Raw genomic sequence first — 19,001 nt, forward strand, 5'->3', positions numbered from 1 at the left:
TCCTGTCTCTGCCCACCTCCTGTCAGTCAGACCTGTGTAGCTAGCACAGAGCTGAGGAGGATTTTAAGAGCACTTCCTATGGCTCCAATCCATGCTGTATAGGTCTGTCCCCAGCAAACACATGGCTCCAGCAATGTCCCTGTTGGTGCAGACATGGACAAAAGCTGCAATTAAATGCCACATGGGTCTGAGGTGTCCCGTCCATTAAGGGTACATGGGCACTGCCCCCTCTCTACAGCCACCCCCTCTATGTAGAATGGATAGATTCATGCATTGCATGAATCTATCCATGGCTGCCGCTGCCACCCCCTATTCATGCGTCCGGCCTCTTTTCTGATGCCGGGCGTCTGAATTACATCAGCAGGGGTGTTTTTTTGAAGCACCTGATTAGAGCCGTAGGCTCTAACAGGCTTCAAAAAGGAGGACTGCAAGCACAAAGCATTGTTCTTGCAGTCCACCCAGATGTGTTAGAAAAGCAAATTAATATTTGCTTTTCTAACACTGAACCGCCTCTCCGCCAATCAGGTAGCGTGGGTCTAATACCCGTTACCTGATTGGCTCCTATTGGATGCAATGGAACAACAGAGGAGAGCAAAGAATGGAGGACACAGGAGCTGTCCCACAGCTCGACACCGTCACCCACTGCCTGAGATGGAATAAGTGCCGGGCAGGCAGGGGCCACAGTAGCAGCATTTGATGGGCACAGCTGGCAGCATTTGATGGGCATGAGTGATTTCATTAGACGGGGTAAAAGTGGCAGCATTTGATGGGGTAAAAGTGATGGCATTTGATGGGCAGGAGTGGCTGCATTTGATTGGGCACAAATGGCTGTATTAGATGGGGCACAAGTGGCTGTATTTGACGGGTACAATGGCTGCATTTGATGGGCACAGTGGCTGCATTTTTATGGGCATAGGGGCTGCATTTGATGGGCACAGGGGCTGCATTTGATGGGCACAGTTGCTGCATTTGATGGGCACAGTGGCTGCATTTGATGGGCACAGAGGCTTCAATTGATGGGCACAGCGGCTGCATTTGATGGGCACAGCGGCTGCATTTGATGGGCACAGCGGCTGCATTCGATGGGCACAGTGGCTGCATTTGATGGGCACAGTGGCTTCAATTGATGGGCACAGCGGCTGCATTTGATGGGCACAGCGGCTGCATTTGATGGGCACAGCGGCTGCATTTGATGGGCACAGTGGCTGCATTTGATGGGCACAGTGGCTTCAATTGATGGGCACAGCGGCTGCAATTGATAGGCGCAGTGGCTGCATTTGATTGGGCACAAGTGGCTGTATTAGATGGGGCACAGTGGCTGCATTTGATGGGCACAGTGGCTGCATTTGATGGGCACAGCGGCTGCATTTGATGGGCACAGCGGCTGCATTTGATGTTTTTTTTTTCAGTATTTTTCAGTTTGTTTGCGCCCCTCTAAAAATTTTGAGCACCAGCTGCTACTGGGTCTGATAGCTTCTGTCCCTGCCTGTCACCTATCTCTTTGATGATAAAAACACCATGGCCCGGACTCACGTAGAGCGGCGTATATTTGTGCGGGCGTAGCGCATCTCATATGCGCTACGCCGATGTAACATTGAGAGGCAAGAACAGTATTCACAAAGCACTTGCTCCCATTACAAGTAGCTGCTACTCACATATAAAACTGCTTGTTCCCAAGCTACAAGCGCTTCCTACTATATGAATTTACACTATGGATACCTGGGCTTTACTCTTTCATGTACATGGTGGGACTGGGCCATTGTGGTGGATAAATCAGACACTGTAACTTTTTTTGGGACCAGTGACAGTAATACAGTGATCAGTGGTAAAAATATGCCCTATCACTGTACTAGTTATTCATTTATTTCATTTTACGTACTTATATTGTGCCATCAAGGTGGATCCTTAAGAGGAAGAGGTGTGATTTGCAGGTGATAGGGCAGGTTTTAAACATGAAGGGGCGTGGCATTGACAGAAAGGGGTAGGTCATATTTAAATTAGGGGGTGCACATGTTTAGTCAGGCCTAGGGCAGCACAAAACCTAAATACACCACTGCCCCCCAGTGCACTCTCAGCTGCGAGTCGGAGCCGCAGAGTGAAGTCGCCTCCTTTATGTCTACACAGAGGGAGGGAACCCGACATGCAGTCGCGCACGGATATGAGGTACATTATGGGTCTGAAGGGAGGGTCTGTATTGTAGGGGGGTTTCTGTATTGTGGGGGGGGGGGGTTCTGTATTGTAGGGGTGGTCTGAAATGTAGGGGGGGTTTTGTATTGTAAGAGGAGTCTGAAATGTAGGGGGGGTCTGTATTGTAGGGGGGGTCTGTACTGTAGGGAGGGGGTCTGTACTGTAGGGGGGTCTGCACTGTAGGGAGGGGGTCTGCATTGTAGGGAGGTATGTGTAACATGCAGGGGGTCCAGAACTGTTAGGGGGGTGTCTGTGTAACAAACTGTGGGCTATGTAATGTAAAGGGGCCCAGAGGTGCAGGGGGCTGTGTAATGTAAAGGGACCCAGAGGTGTAGGGTGCTGTGTAATGTAAAAGGGTCCAGAGCTGCAGGGTGCTATGTAATGTAAAGGGTCCAGAGGTGCAGGGTGCTGTGTAATGTAAAAGGGTCCAGAGCTGCAGGGTGCTATGTAATGTAAAGGGTCCAGAGGTGCAGGGTGCTATGTAATGTAAAGGGTCCAGAGGTCCAGGGTGTTGTGTAATGTAAAGGGTCCAGAGGTGCAGGGTGCTGGAACCCCACATCTCATGATTAACCGCCGCAAAGTGCAGCTGCACCGCCCCCCCCCCCCCCCCCACCCGGGCTGCTCAGTCTAAAATGCCCGGGCCTATTTTTTGTCCCAGTCCGGGCCTGGTCTGAGGTATGCAAACTGGGGAATTCCTAAAGATGTAAAGGAATAGGGGGAGAAATTTCATTTTCAGCAAGTTTCTTTTTCCAATTAGGGACGATGGGGTCGAAATGTATAAGCTCTGTGACAGGGCCACAGGCTATACATATAGTTTTATAGTTTACAAGGGAAAAGATAGTCATGTGGAGCCGGAGAACTGCCCAGACTACATCTGGAGCGCTAGTAAGATTGTGTGGGACTTGGTGTCACCCTTATATGGAAAGGGGTACCACTTGTATGTGGACAATTATTTGTGACACTTTTTAGTCACTTGTTTGATCATGGAATTGGCACATGTGGCACCGTGTTATCTAATCACCGGTGCTTACCCCAGAAGCTTGTATATTCCCATCTTAGGCTGGGGGAGAGAGCCTGCTTGAGAAGTAATAATTTGCTCACAGTGAAGTTGTGGGATAATTGGAATGTTTTCGTTCTGTCCCCTCCCTTCACGCAGACACGGCGGTCCAAATTCAAACGGCGACTGGTCTGGAGAAACCTCTCTGTGTCCATGAATACAACCTTAATATGGGAGGGATGAACCTCAATGACCAGTTGATGGTGCCATACTTAATTCCCCGTAAGGCCAGATGCTGTATAAAAAAGTGTCTGTATACTTATTCCAATTGGCTCTGCTGAACGCTTATGTGCTATAGAAAGCATCAGGATGAACTGGATCCCTCCTTAAATTCCAGGAAGAGATCGACACAGCCCTTCTGTTTCCAGAAGGTGCTGTGCCCCACCTTCCCAATGCATTAAGCTGGCTGCATGAGAGGCATTTCCCCATATGTCCTCCCTGGTACCCCTACCCAACGATCACCCCAAAGAAAATGTTGTGCCTGTAGGAAACGCGGATATAGGCGGGAGACCCGCTATTATTATCCCTTCTGTCCTGACCAACCTGGTCTTTGCAGCAGTGAATGTTTTGAATGCTACCACACACTAGTGGTGTATTAGCGCAGGGTACAGCACTGCACAGACTAGAACACACTTTCACTGGGTCTCCAAAGATGCCATCACATTTTGAGAGACCCAAACCTGTAACCGAACCATTAAAGTTACAAATAAAACTGTAAAAATAAATCAAATAAAAAGTAAAGTAAAAAAGAATAATCAAAAAATAAAAATAAAATAAAAAAGACAAAAATAGTTGTAGTTTTATTGTTCTCTCTCTCTCTATCCCTCTATTCTCTCTCTATTGTTCTGCTTTTTTTTTTTTTTACTGTATTCTATGCTTAACTGCAATGTTTTATTGTTACTATGTTTTATCATGATTGCTTTTCAGGTATGTAATTTTTTTATACTTTACTGTTTACTGTGTTTTATTGTTAACCATTTTTTTTCAGGTACGCCATTCAGCTGCAGCACTGATTTACTTATCTTGACAGCAACAACATTCACTCCCACTATATGTAAATCAGCGACTACAGCGATGTAGGAGGTGATTTCACCATCACAGTTAAAAAAAGAGCATGGGGCAGCGGTGGAGGGGCGATTTGTCCTTAACATTAGGGGCAGATTGCCCCAATGCTTCGGCATATATTTTTTACTCTTTTTTTGGCACAGATTGTTGTTTTATTGAGTTAATGTTTTATTGTTAACATTGTTTGCTTTTCAGGTACACCATTCAGCTGCAGCACTGATTTCTTTATCTTGACAGCAACAGTATTTGCTCTCACGATAAATCAGTGACTCAAGTGCTGTAGGAGGTGATTTCACCACCACAGTTAAAAAAAATGTATGCCCATCATGAGAAGTGGGTGGATGCAGGGTGGTATTCTACTGATCAATTTATTTTATTTGTTCAGCTCACAGGCTGAATAAAAAAAAATGAACATTACAATACATGCCCAACAAGGACCAGCAACGTACTGGTATGTTGCTGGACTTTAAGTGGTTATAGCAGAAAGATGCCTGCAGGTTTAGGTATCATCTTATTATTGTTCTTTTCAGCCAGCGGTTGGCTTTCATGTAAAAGCAATCCTAGTGGCTAATTAGCTGCTAGACTGCTTTTACAAGCAGTGGGAGGGTATGATCACCCCCTCCTGTCATCTTCATTGGTTTTCTCAGGCTCTCCTGTCCCATCGGGGAACCTGAAAATGCAGCTAGTGGTTCCGCCAGCTGACAATAGAGCTGTTCAAATATCCGAATGACTCCAATCATCTCCATGGCCTAAGAAACCGGAAGCTACGAGCATTTCATGACTTCGGTTTCGCCGGACATAAACAGCGCCATTGGGAAATTGGGAAAGCATCTTATCAAACCGATCTTGGTGTTGTCAGATGCTTTGAGGGAAGAGGAGAAGTCTAGAGTCTAATAGACCCCATTTTTTTAAAAGAGTACCTGTCACTACCTATTGCTATCGTATCATTCTCTGTGATAACAATAAAAAAGATTAAAAAAATAAATGAAAGGAACAGTGTGAAAATAAAATAAAAAAGCAAAATAAATAATTAAAATAAAATAAAGCATCCCTGTCCCCCGTGCTCACGCGCAAAGGCGAACACAAGCATCGGTCTTGTGTCATGTGTAAACGGCAGTTGCACCATGCACGTGAGGTATCACCACGGACGTCAGATTGAGCGCAGTCATTTTAGCGGTAGATCTCCTCTGTTTATCCAAAGTGGTAACCTGTAAAGGCTTTTAAATATGTATGTAGTTTGTCGCCGCTGCACAGTTGTGCACAATTTTAAAGCATGTCGTGTTTGGTATCTATGTACTCGGCATAAGATCATCTTTTATGTTATACCAAACTTTTGGGCAATATAGTGTGTTTTAGTGCATTAATCTGTAGGACCCTTTTCTTTAAAAAATACATAATGTTTGGGAGTTCAAAGTAATTTTCTAGCAAAAAAATATATTTTTTCTCATGTAAGGGCTTTGTCTTCAAGTGGTTAGAAGAGTGGGTGATGTGTGGCATAAGCTTCTAATGTTGTACATAAAATACCAGGACAGGTCAAAACTCCCCCAAATTACCCCTTTTTGGAAACTAGACACCCTAAGCTATTTGCTGATAGGAATGTTGAGTCTGTGGAATATTTTGTATTTTGCCAAAAGTTTCGAGGAAATTACAATAATTTTAATTTTTTTACATTTTTTCCACAAAGTTGTCACTAAAAGATATATTGCTCAAACATTAATGCAGCCTCTGTGCCCACTAATTGCAGCCTCTGTGCCCACTAATTGCAGCCTCTGTGCCCACTGAATGCAGCCTCTGTGCCCATTAATGCAGCCTGCCTCACCATTTCCTTAATGCAGGGGTCTCAAAGTACCGGCCCGCGGGCCATTTGCGGCCCGCGGACCGGTTCTAAATGGCCCGCAGGCAGGGCAGGGGGTGCCGCGGAAGTGGGGGGTGTAGATTTTCTTCACATGCAGAGTAGCGCAGGAAGCTTCTCTGTCATAAGTTCACTTGTTTGTCATGTCACGTTGTGGATGCTCCCCGCCCCCGGCGGCCCGACCTCTCTTCTCGTCCATCCCTATTTGCTTGTGATATCACCTGGGATGGACGAGAAGAGAGGGGGGGGGGCGCCGGGGGGCGGGGAGCAGCCGCAGCGTGACATGAGAGAGAAGTGAACTTATGACAGACGCTTCCTGCTTTACTCTGCATGTGAAGAAAACCACAAGTAAACGCTCTGTACCCTGATGTGCTGTGCCCTGTACCCTGATGTGCGCTGTACCCTGATGTGCTGGGCTCTGTGACCTGATGTGCTGTGCCCTGATGGTGAGTGGTCAGTGTGTAGTGTAGTGGTCAGTGGGGTGTGTAGTGGTTAGTGTGCAGTGTAGTGGTCATCGTGTAGTATAGTGTAGTGGTCAGTGTGTAGTGTTCAGTGGTTAGTGTGTAGTGTGCAGTGTAGTGGTCAGTGTGCAGTGTAGTGGTCAGTGTGTAGTGGTCAGTGTGCAGTGGTCAGTGTGTAGTGGTCAGTGTGCAGTGTAGTGGTCAGGGTTAATAAAGCATCCAGTGACACCAGTGCTGGGGGGTTAATAATGCATTCACCGACACCAGTACTGTTGTTTTTGAAGTTTGAAAGTTTGCATGCGGCCCCCCATGGGATATGAAAACTCGTCTTGTGGCCCTCAGGTAATTTGAGTTTGAGACCCCTGCCTTAATGGATAACACGCAGAGCTCCCCTCCCTCTGTCCTATGGCGCTCGGATGTCACGGAGCTGGGTCTGTGTCTGTGTGCAAGGTCCTGCCCCCTTGAACAGCTCGTGTGATAGGCGGAATACTGATTCAATCTTCTATCACACGAGCTGGTCTAGGGGGGCAGGATCTTGCACACACAGACCCAGCTCCGTGACATCTGAGCGCCAGAGGACAGAGGGAGGGGAGCACGCCGCCCCTGCCGTCCAGAGGCCTGGCCTCGGTGGCCTTGTGAGGAATCCGGCCCTGATAGTTGTCAGACACTGGTGTCAATGTCATTCAAAAGAAATTAGATTCTTGGCTGATGCCCAATATTCAAGTGGTCATGTCACCACAGGGTCACTTTACCTCAATGGGACACTGAAAAAAGCGTAAATATACTTAATTTTTATTTTCATTAAGAGATGACCTAATGCAGGGATATGCAATTAGCGGACCTCCAGCTGTTGCAGAACTACAAGTCCCATGAGGCATAGCAAGACTCTGACAGCCACAAGCATGACACCCAGAGGCAGAGGCATGATGGGACTTGTAGTTTTGCAACAGCTGGAGGTCCGCTAATTGCATATCCCTGACCTAATGGATAAAATTTACTCAGTAGAACTCTATAACAACAGAGAGTTAAACTGAGAATTGCTACTTCAGTAAAACAGTACAGAGCACAGCTACATGCATTTGTTCTCATAGACAGCCATCACAGTAAAGTCCAGGGTAGCTGTGGTAACACAGGCAAACAGCTGGAGGGATCCAACGGCTTAGGAAGAAACACTCTCCGCTGGAACTAAAGTACTTTGGTAGCAATCAGGGAGGTACTCCCCACTACAGTATAGCTGGATGTTTTCTAGAGAAGCTGTGTGCTATTAGGTTCTGGCCTGGCTGCCTTCACAACTGTTTTGACAGTGAAGGACATCTCACCTGACTGCAAGTGACTGCAGATTACTTGCCCAGCTCCCTCTGCCTCATCAGTTGTTGACTAAGTAAGGGAAACAGAGAAATGTATCTTCCCTGAGTGTGTCCAGGAAGTTGTAGAAAAATATGTAAGAGGGGCATATGCCTGCATCTGAGCATGATGAGTAAACGGAAACTCCTCTACAATAGGTAATACTCTGCAAATATGCAAAAATGTGTTACCGGTGCCAAGATACCATTTAGTATATGCTTATTAAGTTTGCTGCAATCAAATAAACATACACACCTGTGAACTGGGTGTTTAAAAACTATATAGGATAGGTGGATCGCACTAACTTTATATATATTACCACTCTCTATAATAACTAAAACCAACATCAATTAGTGTATAAGTAATGTGAGCTCTGTACGCTATAGGTGTATGTGTCGATATATTTATATATTTTCATAATTGAATTCATTTTATATTGGGCACAAGCACTTTGATCACTGGAATTGTTGTTCATGGTATGCATAATTTGAACTGGCATATATAAAAAAAGTTAGTGCGATCCAGCTATCCTATAATACTCTGCAAATGGCTCACTAACAAATACAGTAAAAAAAATGTAAAAACTGTATTAACGTGTATGTAAATCATTACTCACGTTATCCTGAGACACAGGAATTGTATGAACAGGTATTGGTTGCCAGGCTATACTAGCATTCCAGACTTGCCTGCCAGTGGGTGGGAACAAACCAGCAAGATTAGCCTGGGCACTCATTAATGTACGGTCCATATCTGTGCTTCTCACAAAAACCTATGGTACAAACATTTTATAACAGTATTGTTATTATTATCATCATCTGTCTTAATAGCACAAATATGTTATACAGGAATACAGTGCCTTGCAAAAGTGTTCGCCCCCCTTGGCATTTTTCGTGTTTTGTTGCTTCACAATCTGGAATTAACATGGATTGTTTAAGGATTTGCATCATTTAATTTACAGAACATGCCCACAACTTTGAAGATGTTTTATTTTTATTTTTTATTGTGAAGCAAACAACAAATAGGACAAAATAACAGAAAAAGTCAATGTGCATAACTATTCACCCCCTCCTAAAATCAATACTTTGTAGAGCCACCTTTTGCGGCTATCACAGCTCCCAGTCGCTTTGGATAAGTCTCTATGAGCTTTCCACATCTTACCACTGGGATTTTGGCCCATTCCTCCTTGCAAAACTGCTCCAGCTCATTCAAGTTGGATGTTTTGCGCTTGTTAAAAGCAATCTTTAAGTCTGATAAAGAGAGTGATCAGTGCATATAATCCAATGAATAAATAATATAGATAATATACCACTAATATATAACAAAATCAGTGATGAGTGACAATAATGTGCAATAAATGCTAATTGTCCCAAAATGCAAACATAAGTGAACAGAAAATGACAAAAAATAAGGTAATGAGGGTCCTTGTGTAATCCAAATCTTAGGCCCCGTACACACGACCAAACATGTATGCTGAAACTGGTCCGCGGACCAGTTTCAGCATACATGTTTGGTCGTGTGTAGGCGCGAGCGGGCAGATTTCCAGCAAACATTTGCCCGCCGGGCCTTTTCCCAGCAGACAAATATTCCTGGATGTGTTTTAAAACCGTCCGCTGGAATCCTGCCCGCTCGGACATGTCGTCAGTACAGACCTACTGTACATGTCCGAGCGCCCGCCGTCCCTCGCATGCGTCGAATGAGTTCGACGCATGCGTAGAAGCATTTAAATGGCAGGCCCGCCCACGTCGCCGTGTCATCGCCGCGTCATCGTCGCAGCGACGACGCGGTCACGCCCCGCGTATTGTTTACGCGCGGACTTCTGTACGATGATGAGTACAGCCATCGTACAGAAGCCCTCTGGCAGACATGTATGGTGAAAACGGTCCGACGGACCGGTTAAATCGTACATGTTTGCTCGTTAGCACCTGGTCTTAAAGGAACTTCGAAATTTTCTGTGTAAATCTTCTAGGTGCTGTGCTCACAGAGAGAGCGCTTACCTTAAGGCAGGTATATGCAGGCTTGTATGAGTATGGGTAGGTCCAGGGATGGTTCCTCCGCATAGATTCCCAGCTAATGTCTGTCTCCACGAGTGAAGATGGCCTCACAGATTCTCTCCTCGATTTGAGCCCCAGTATAAATCAAAGAGACACTGCCCTTGTACAAGAATGGCGACATGCACCTTGGAGTCCTTCAACATACAGGTTGTATCTCCCTCTTTTTATTTTTACTGCAATTGCCATTGTCTGAGCAACCATTTGATGCGGTCAGGAGGCAAAGAGGACTAGAGCTGACGCACAGTAGGGTTTACGAACTCGGCGTTCGTGGAGATACGCCCATGGTCCCCTTTTTATGAGTGAGTGCATCACTGTGTGACCTGTCCTTGCCCCATCACTGGTTATCATACAGAGTCACGCTATATATATTCTTTGTTTTTTCTGGCACTGAGTCTTCTCAGCTAATTATAGGACACCACCGCAGTGCTGTAACCATCCACTTTGTGGACACAAGAGGTGTTCACACTGAAGTTTGCTTCCTTCCAACACGTGTGCGTTGGTGTTGGGATCACCACATAGAGACTTTATTGTTTATATATTTGTTCTTTTGCCAATGTTGGCTTATAAATGTGATTCACTCTGGATTTATTTCACATTATTCACCTATTATTGCTTGTTGACGATTTGATGTCATTTGATCACACATTGCGTACTCATTGTGATTTACATATTTAGTGTACATTCACTCAGTGTGCTCATCAGTCATATTTTTTCCCCTTCCCTTTGTATCACACAGGGCAGACATTTTCATTTATTCATTTACACTTTTTCTGGTTAGGACAGATCACCAGGTGTCTGCAGCAGTTCCCCCTAGCTTAGTTTATAGACAGCATTTTTCTAATTTTACTTCACCAACTTAGACTATCGTGTTCTGATCCATCACATATAATTCAGATTAAAAAAACATTGAACTAAAGTCTGTAATGTAACAAAATAGGTAAAAAAGGGGGGTGAATACTTTTGCAAGGCACTGTATATAGACTATAGAAGATACCACAGTCATACTGAACTACCTACACAATAGAGTAAGCTGTAAGTAGAAGACACTAAAAGGGAAACTTCATGCAAAAAAAGCAAAATATATTAATAAATAAGGTGATTTCCCCCATTTTTAAGCTGTGTTAATTGGCAGAAAAGCTTGTGATCGACATCAGATTTGAAAAATATCCTAAGGAACCTGTATCATCTTAGCATGTTCAGGACAACATTATTCTATGTATTTACAGTACGAAGTAGCATTTTTGCAATATAAAGGGCTCTGGCCAGAAGGGGGACATATACAATACATATTTTGTTGGGTAGAGGGGTGTCAAAACAGAACCATGGGTCTAAATGTATACAAAGTGAAGTCTAAAGTTCATACAGTTAAAGTGTAACTCCACTTTTGTTGAGAAAAAAATATTCCTCTATGGGTGATCTAATCCTCTATGTACATTGCAAGGATTGTAACAAACTTTGTTGATGGTTCCTACCATTTGTTATTCTGAAGAAATCCCTGTGTGCTTGTCTGTATCCATGTAGGAGCCCTGGTTCACACTGGGTACGATTTGGAACGATTTGAGATGCGATTTGACATGTCAAATCGCATCTCAAATCGGCGGCAATTGTCGGCAATGGCACTGTCCTAATCAGTGCGACGCCGCATCTGCGATTTCAAAAAGTAGTTCCTGTACTACTTTTTGCGATTTCGGGCCGCGATTTACATTAAATTGCGGCCGAAATCGCGGCAAAATCGCAGCCGCGAAATCACGGTAAAATCGCGCATTTTACCGCGATTTTGAATTCGCAGCAGTGTGAACCTAGGCGGAAAGTGAGTCTAATGGGAGTGGTTTATAATTATCAATCAGTTGTGCACCTGCAGGGCTCTAATGAGGAAAGCTGCTGCACCTGCATTCCTTTAGATGTGATTTCCTGTTAAGCGTATCTCACCAAAAATGAAATTTTTGTTGCAGGGGATACCTGAAATCTGACTTGTATCTTAGGGCAGACTTCTGGGAAAATCAGTAAGCACAAGGAGGAAATTATGTTTCTGGGGGGCATTCTGTACACAATCTGAGTACAGAACACACCCAGGTAGCCATATTGCATTGCATTTTCATAAAACTACAGAGCTGCAGATTAAAAAGGAAAGGTAATTTTTAATAAGATTTAATTACAATATTGACTTGTGTCGCAATTGTATACACTATATTATTTTTTCTTTATTTGCTACTGTTTTTCCCCACGAATGTGGAGTTACCCTTTAACTATAAGAGAGGAAAAACATGGGTGTGTTTTAAAAGGGTGCTGTTAAATAGTGATAAACCTTTCAGCCTCTACATGCCAGCACACAAACCCTCCCAAAGCAATAGTATAACACTCAGTCAGCTATATAACAGTAGCTAGTATCAGCAACATATGTGTCCCCATTAGACATAACATAGCATAACAGCGTCTTATGCCCTGTACACACGAGCGGTTTTCCCGTTGGGAAAAAAACAATGGTTTTCCCAACGGAATTCCTCTCAAGCCTGCCTTGCATACACACTGTCAAGAACGTGGGGACGTACAACACTACCACGAGCCAAGAAAATGAAGTTCAATGCTTCTGAGCATGCGTCGACTTGATTCTGAGCATGTTTTTTCCCGTCGGAAAAGCATACAGACAAACGGTTTTCCCGATAGGATTTTTCCTGACGGGAAAAAAGAGATCCTGCTCTCTTTTTTCCCCCGGCAGTTTTCCTGTGGGAAAAAGTCAGATGGAGCATACACACGGTCGTGATTCCCGACGAAAAGCTCTCATCGCAGTTTTTCAGACGGGAAAACCGGTCGTGTGTAAGGGGTCATTAGTGTACAATAACATGTGTTAAGTTTTTATCCTGTGGGTCTGTAATAGAGAGTGTGTCTTTCAGGCCAGTTATGAATTTAGTTTGATCAAGCAGGGCGAGAACCAGATAGCACACCCTACTCTCAACAATATGTATAAATAGTGTTATAGTGCCTCACCATGCACCTCATTAGACTCAGCACACCACATCAATCACTACAATAAACTCAACATTTCATACAATGTACCCACTTACACAGCACACTGCAACATGCACCCCAAAATACACTTAGCATTCTACATCATGCAATGATACAGCAAGCAATCTGCAACATACACCACATTATGCACTGAACACTTTACATTTTACACCCGATAACATTCAGCACCCCATGCCCATTGTACTCAGCATGCTATAGCCTGCACATGGTAACCATTCAATAACTTTCTTCCACTCAACATTTTGCCAAATTACATTTGTGCTATTATCTTTTTTGTATGAAAAACAATAAAACAGTTGTTTTTCTTTTAAATTGCCATTAAAATACCCTTTACGCTCAGTAAAAATGCTGCTTCCTGCCCTCGCACTGCAGTGCCTTGTGCTTGCAGAGCTGAATAACAGCTACACCCCTCAGCACAAGTGTCCTTATAAATAACAGTGTATTGCATTACTGAGAGCAATGGGTCTTTTCTAGGACCTGTTGTACTGTATTCACATTTAGATACTTGTTAGGGTGCATTCACACCACGATTTTATCATCCTACTTGTTCTCACGATTTTTAGTTTTTAAATCGTACAAATCTGTATGGCAAAACGTATCCATTCACTTCCATTCATTAATGTAGGTCCCCAAGTGCATCCGATTTGATCCGCATCAGATTTGATACGATTTAAAATCGTATCAAAAAACGTGTTTGACCACGATTTTTGGTCCTGATTTGAAATCGTATTAAAATCGTGTCCGTTTTTTTTTGTATTGTGGTCAATCTAAATCGGATCTAAATCGGATGACTGTGCGTTTTTATCCGATAAATCGTACCCGATTTTTTATTACGCATGCGCACTAGACACTGGAACGAGCTAGAAACAAGCTTTTTTGTACAAAACAAAAAAAAAAAAGACATTATTTAAAATCAGGATCCGATTTTTTAGTGAAAATCGGATGCATATGATTACATACGATTTTGTCATATACGATTACATCCGATTTAACGGTCCGATTATCGGATGTAAAAATCGTGATGTGAACTAAGCCTTATGCCGCGTACACACCATCACTTTCTGCGATGGAAAAAAACGTCATTTTCAAAAACGTCAATTTAATTGACCGTGTGTGGGCAAAAACGTCGTTTTATGTCTTCTAAAAAACGACAGAAAAAAATTGAAGCATGCTTCAATTTTATGTGTCGTTTTTCAAAAGTGCACTTTTTACCTCACAGAAATTGACCGTGTGTAGCAAAAAACGTCGTTTTCTAAGACGTTTTTTCATCCACGCATGCCCAGAAGCTAGCTTCAATGGTAAAACGTGGTGGAACGTAACCTGACTTTGCAAGATCATTGTGAGAAAACGATGGTGTGTATGCAACTTCGTCTTTGAAAATTGAAGTTTCAAAAACGTCATTTTTTACTTCACAGAAAGTGTCGTTTTTTTTCATCACATAAAGTGATGGTGTGTACGCGGCATTAGACACTGATGTTACAAGAAAATGGAGATTGTTTGTACAATGTCTATCTGGCTATACATCTATGTTTGTGATTTCCATTCGGCTTCAACTCTAGTTACCTGTAAAGAAAAATTTAATCTGCCACGTGTTTACCTCATGTCTGTTGTATGTTTCATTCAGAAATCCAGCATATCTCTTTCTCAGGTATTGTCCCAGTTCAAAATGTTGCTCCATTCCTAGCTGTTGAGATACACATGGAATTTTCATGAAAAAAAATCTGTGAGTGCTATTTTATTTTTTTCACATCAGCATTTGAATCTGTTGACTTATTACTATCACTTGGTAAAGGTCAAACTTTGACATTTAATACTGTCCATAATGCCAGATTGTAGTGTTTGCATTAAAAAAAGAAAAAAAAGAGAGAAAACTATTAAAGGAGAAGTACAGCCACTCCTGTGACCTGTTTTCAGCTGACAGCAGGATGAAGCCCGCTGTCGGCTGATGTCACAGAGCCAGTCCAGGCTGGGTAAAGATTGCAACCATATGACTAATGCCCTGTACACACGATCGGTTCATCCGATGAAAACGGTCTGAAGGATTTTTTCATCAGATATCCGATGAAGCTGACTTTCATCAGTCTTGCCTACACACCATCAGTTAAAAAAACTATCGTGTCAGAACGCGGTGACGTAAAACACAAGACGTGCTGAGAAAAATGAAGTTCAATGCTTCCTGTGCTTGGTGGTGGATGGTAACAGGATATCTCTGGATTTCAACTGCTGGACTCTCCACCCTTTACATCCCGTAGGATCTGCTACTCACTAACAAGTCTTTTGACTTGTAGTCCTTATCTAACACTGTTTGTATTCAGGACAGTCCAAGGCTTGTTTATTTTGTCATCAGGCTTTCAGATTCCGCTGGGAGTGGTTACGGTTGTCAGCTTAATTGCTTTCACCTTAGTTGGACCCTTTTTGGGTTTCTGCCTTTGACCCGGCCCTGTGACGGCGAGCCAGACTTTTGTTGCTTCTCAATCACATCTTGAGCCACACACATTCTTGGACACATGGAATACTTTTATTTTTAAATATCTTTTGATCTTATTGTCTATAAATCCCCTGAAGAATGGAGAATTTCCGAAACAGCTGTTGGGTGTGACTCTAAGCAGCCTTGTGTTTCCTGTTCAATTATGTATTTGAATGATTTGTATTCATGATGTACATATTTTTGATACAATTGGTATACTATGTGTAATTAATAAAATTTGCTACTTTTTATACAATTGTTACTTAGTTTATGGTCACTTGTAAAGTCCAACCCTTTGGGGGATATTTTGTTTTTTCCTATGATGTCACAGAGCCAGTCCAGGCTGGGTAAAGATTGCAACCATATGACTAATTCCCTGTACACACGATCGGTTCATCCGATGAAAACGGTCTGATGGATTTTTTCATCAGATATCCGATGAAGCTGACTTTCATCAGTCTTGCCTACACACCATCAGTTAAAAAAACGATTGTGTCAGAACGCGGTGACGTAAAACACAAGACGTGCTGAGAAAAATGAAGTTCAATGCTTCCAAGCATGCGTTGACTTGATTCTGAGCATGCGTGGATTTTTAACCAATGGACGTGCCCACAGACAATCGTTTTTTTCTATCGGTTTTTTAACCATCAGATAATTTTAAAACAAGTTCCTAGTTTTTTCACCGATGGATAAAAAACTGATGGGGCCCCACACACGATCGGTTCGTCTGATGAAACCGGTCCATCAGACCGTTTTCATCAGACGAACCGATCGTGTGTACGCGGCATTAGATTTATTTTCTATGCAGGTGCTCTGTTCCCTTCACTAAGAGATCGGTGAGCAGATACCCTACTGAATCAGAGTAGAACAGCATGGATGTCACATTTGTGACATCTTTGCCCATTCAGTTATGGTCCACATTTTGATAGTTGTACATGGACTTGTGTCCGTTTGCATCAGGCTACCTCTGTCATGTTTTGGTCAAAAAGGAAGTAGTGTCAGACTCAAAGAATGGCGGTTGCATTTTTTTCATCCGCTTGCATCCTGGTTGGAGCGTCCAACCAGGTCCGCCTGAAAAACCAACAAGCAGACCTGATCGGAAAGCCAATGGGGCCTTAAAAAGCACTGAAAGCATTGGGTTAGGATGGAAACCAGAGAGTCAGAAGAACCTGTATTCTTTTCATTTATTGATGGACATAGCTCTTCTGATTCCTGACCACAGGGTTTATAGCCCCAGAACAAGGACACTGGGCAGAAAATGAACACAAGCTAGGCAGTCATATCTGGTATAAACCCACTCTGCTTTAGGCAAGCCAGTTATTTCTGCTTACTATAGTGTTTCAGGAGTAAGGATCTAGTTCTCTGTTGAGACCTGTGGTTTAGTAGCTTGTTTTCTTTTTTCCTGCAGAGATCTTCAATCAACACCTGGGCTGAGCGATGGGCTGGGTAATCTAAATCCAGTGGTCATCCCAGTCTGGCCAACAAGGCAGTTCCCAGTGTATGTGAAACTGGCAGACCAGTTGGTCCAGGGCACCAATACTTTCCAAGCTCTATCTGCACTTTGGCTTAAATGTTGGGCTGTTGACTTCACATCTAAAAAAGCTATGGAGGATTTACCCTTCCAGGGGGATTCAATGGTACCTTGGATGAGATCATCAATAACCTACTTTCCTCCCACACGCCAAGAAGGGCAATGAACTGCATTGTAGGCCTGGTCCTTCCTTCCTTCGCAAGAGGCTTAGTTCCCATTGCTCCTTGGACAAGGGCTCCAAGTCCTTTAAGGTCCCTGCGGATGGTACCAAGTGTTCCTGGCCACACAAACCTTTGGACAAGTCCTCCTCAGCATAAAGATTTGCCCCTATCCATATTGGGGGTGGGGGGTTGCCTTTGCTGGTTCGTGGGCCTATGGACCTCCCTTGTTCCTGACAAGTGGGTTCACGAACTGATTAATATAATTTCTCTATTTCTTTCTTGCCCCACAGAGAAATTCTTTCTGTCCAACCTTCGTCTCCCCCCGTCCTACCTACGGGGCCTGTACAGGGCTGTGCAGGTTTTGTTTCTCCAGGTAGTGATTGCCCCAGGTTAAGGAATCAGGGTATTTTTGGGGGTTCTACTCCAGTCTGTTTTTGGTCCTGAAGATGGATGGGATTTGCCCACTGCTGAGCCTCAAGGCCCTGAATCGCTTAGTGTGGGAACAGATGTTCAAGATGGTATCCATCCATTTGGTGGTGTTCTCCATACATAATTTTTTTTGCATCCATAGACATCAAGGATGCATACCTGTAAATTCCTATCTGTGAGGGACATCAGCGGTTCCTGCGATTTACGGTCAGGGATGTACAGTAGGTGACCGCGATATTGTGTCAATCTCGCTCCCTTTCTCGGCGAGATTGACCACCTACGAGCCCCATCACGGGAGCCAGCGCCGAGCTGGCTTGCTGCGATGGAGACAAAGCCGTCATAGAAGCAACGGGAGATCCGACTTGGATTCCCGCCAATTATATCTGCGGCATTTGGTATGCATTCCTGAAAGGGAGAACTCCACGCCAATTTTTAAATAAAAAACGACATGGGTTCCCCCCCCAGGAGCATACCAGGCCCTTAGGTCTTGTTTGGGTTGTAAGGAGACCCCCCTACACCGAAAAAACGACGTAGGGGGTCCCCCTACAATCCATACCAGACCCGTATCCAAAGCACGCTACCTGGCCGACCAGAAAAGGAGTGGGGACGAGCGAGCGCCCCCCCTCCTGAGCCATACCAGGCGGCATGCCCTCAACATGGGGAGGTTGGGTGCTCTGGGGCAGGGGGGCGCACTGTGGGGCCCCCCTACCCCAGAGCACCCTGTCCCCATGTTGATAAGGACAGGGCCTCTTCCCGACAACCCTGGCCGTTGGTTGTCGGGGTCTGCGGGCGGGGGGCTTATCGGAATCTGGGAGCCCCCTCAAATAAGGTACCAGATACCGGCCCCCCACCCTAAGTGAATGGATATGGGGTACATCGTACCCCTACCCATTCACCTGGAGGCAAAGTGTTAAAGTTAATAAACACACGACACAGGGTTTTTAAAATCATTTATTAGTCTGCTCCGGGGGCCCCCCTGTCTTCTTTAGCTCTTTTAGCAGGGAGGGCTTCTTCACCGCCGTCTGGTTCTCTTCCGCTCTCTGGGGGGTCTTCTCCGCTCTCGGGGGTCTTCTCCGCTCTCGGGGGGTCTTCTTCTATCTTCGCCGCTCTCCGCTGTTGACTCGGCGCACCCTGGTTCTTCTCCCGCTGTCCGGTGCCTTCTCCTTCAGGGCTGGCCGCCGCTATCTTCGTGTGTTAGCTCAATTACTAGCAGGCGGCCAGCCCGCTGTTCTGTGACGTCGTCTTCTTATTCTCTTCTCTTCTTCTCCCTTCTTCCGATGTTGACACGACGCCTCTTCTCGCTGCAATGACGGGTGCGCGGTTTGCATCCGACTTATATAGGCCTCTCTTATGATGTCACAGTCCCATC

At 44.4% G+C, this 19,001-nt stretch overlaps 1 protein-coding gene across 1 annotated transcript in view; it reads right to left on the reverse strand.

Moving 5' to 3' along the window:
* The window catches only part of LOC120940273 (prostatic acid phosphatase-like), a 62,152-nt gene that overhangs the window by 30,450 nt on the left and 12,701 nt on the right, over nt 1-19,001 (reverse strand). The window contains exons 3-4 of the mRNA XM_040353032.1: nt 14,642-14,728; nt 8,583-8,735 (exon numbers count right to left, since the gene is read on the reverse strand). Of these exons, the coding sequence (XP_040208966.1) occupies nt 8,583-8,735; nt 14,642-14,728 (240 nt within the window). The remainder of the gene's footprint in view (nt 1-8,582; nt 8,736-14,641; nt 14,729-19,001) is intronic.

This window comes from Rana temporaria, chromosome 5 (genome assembly GCF_905171775.1).
Source record: "Rana temporaria chromosome 5, aRanTem1.1, whole genome shotgun sequence".
Taxonomy (NCBI): domain Eukaryota; kingdom Metazoa; phylum Chordata; class Amphibia; order Anura; family Ranidae; genus Rana; species Rana temporaria.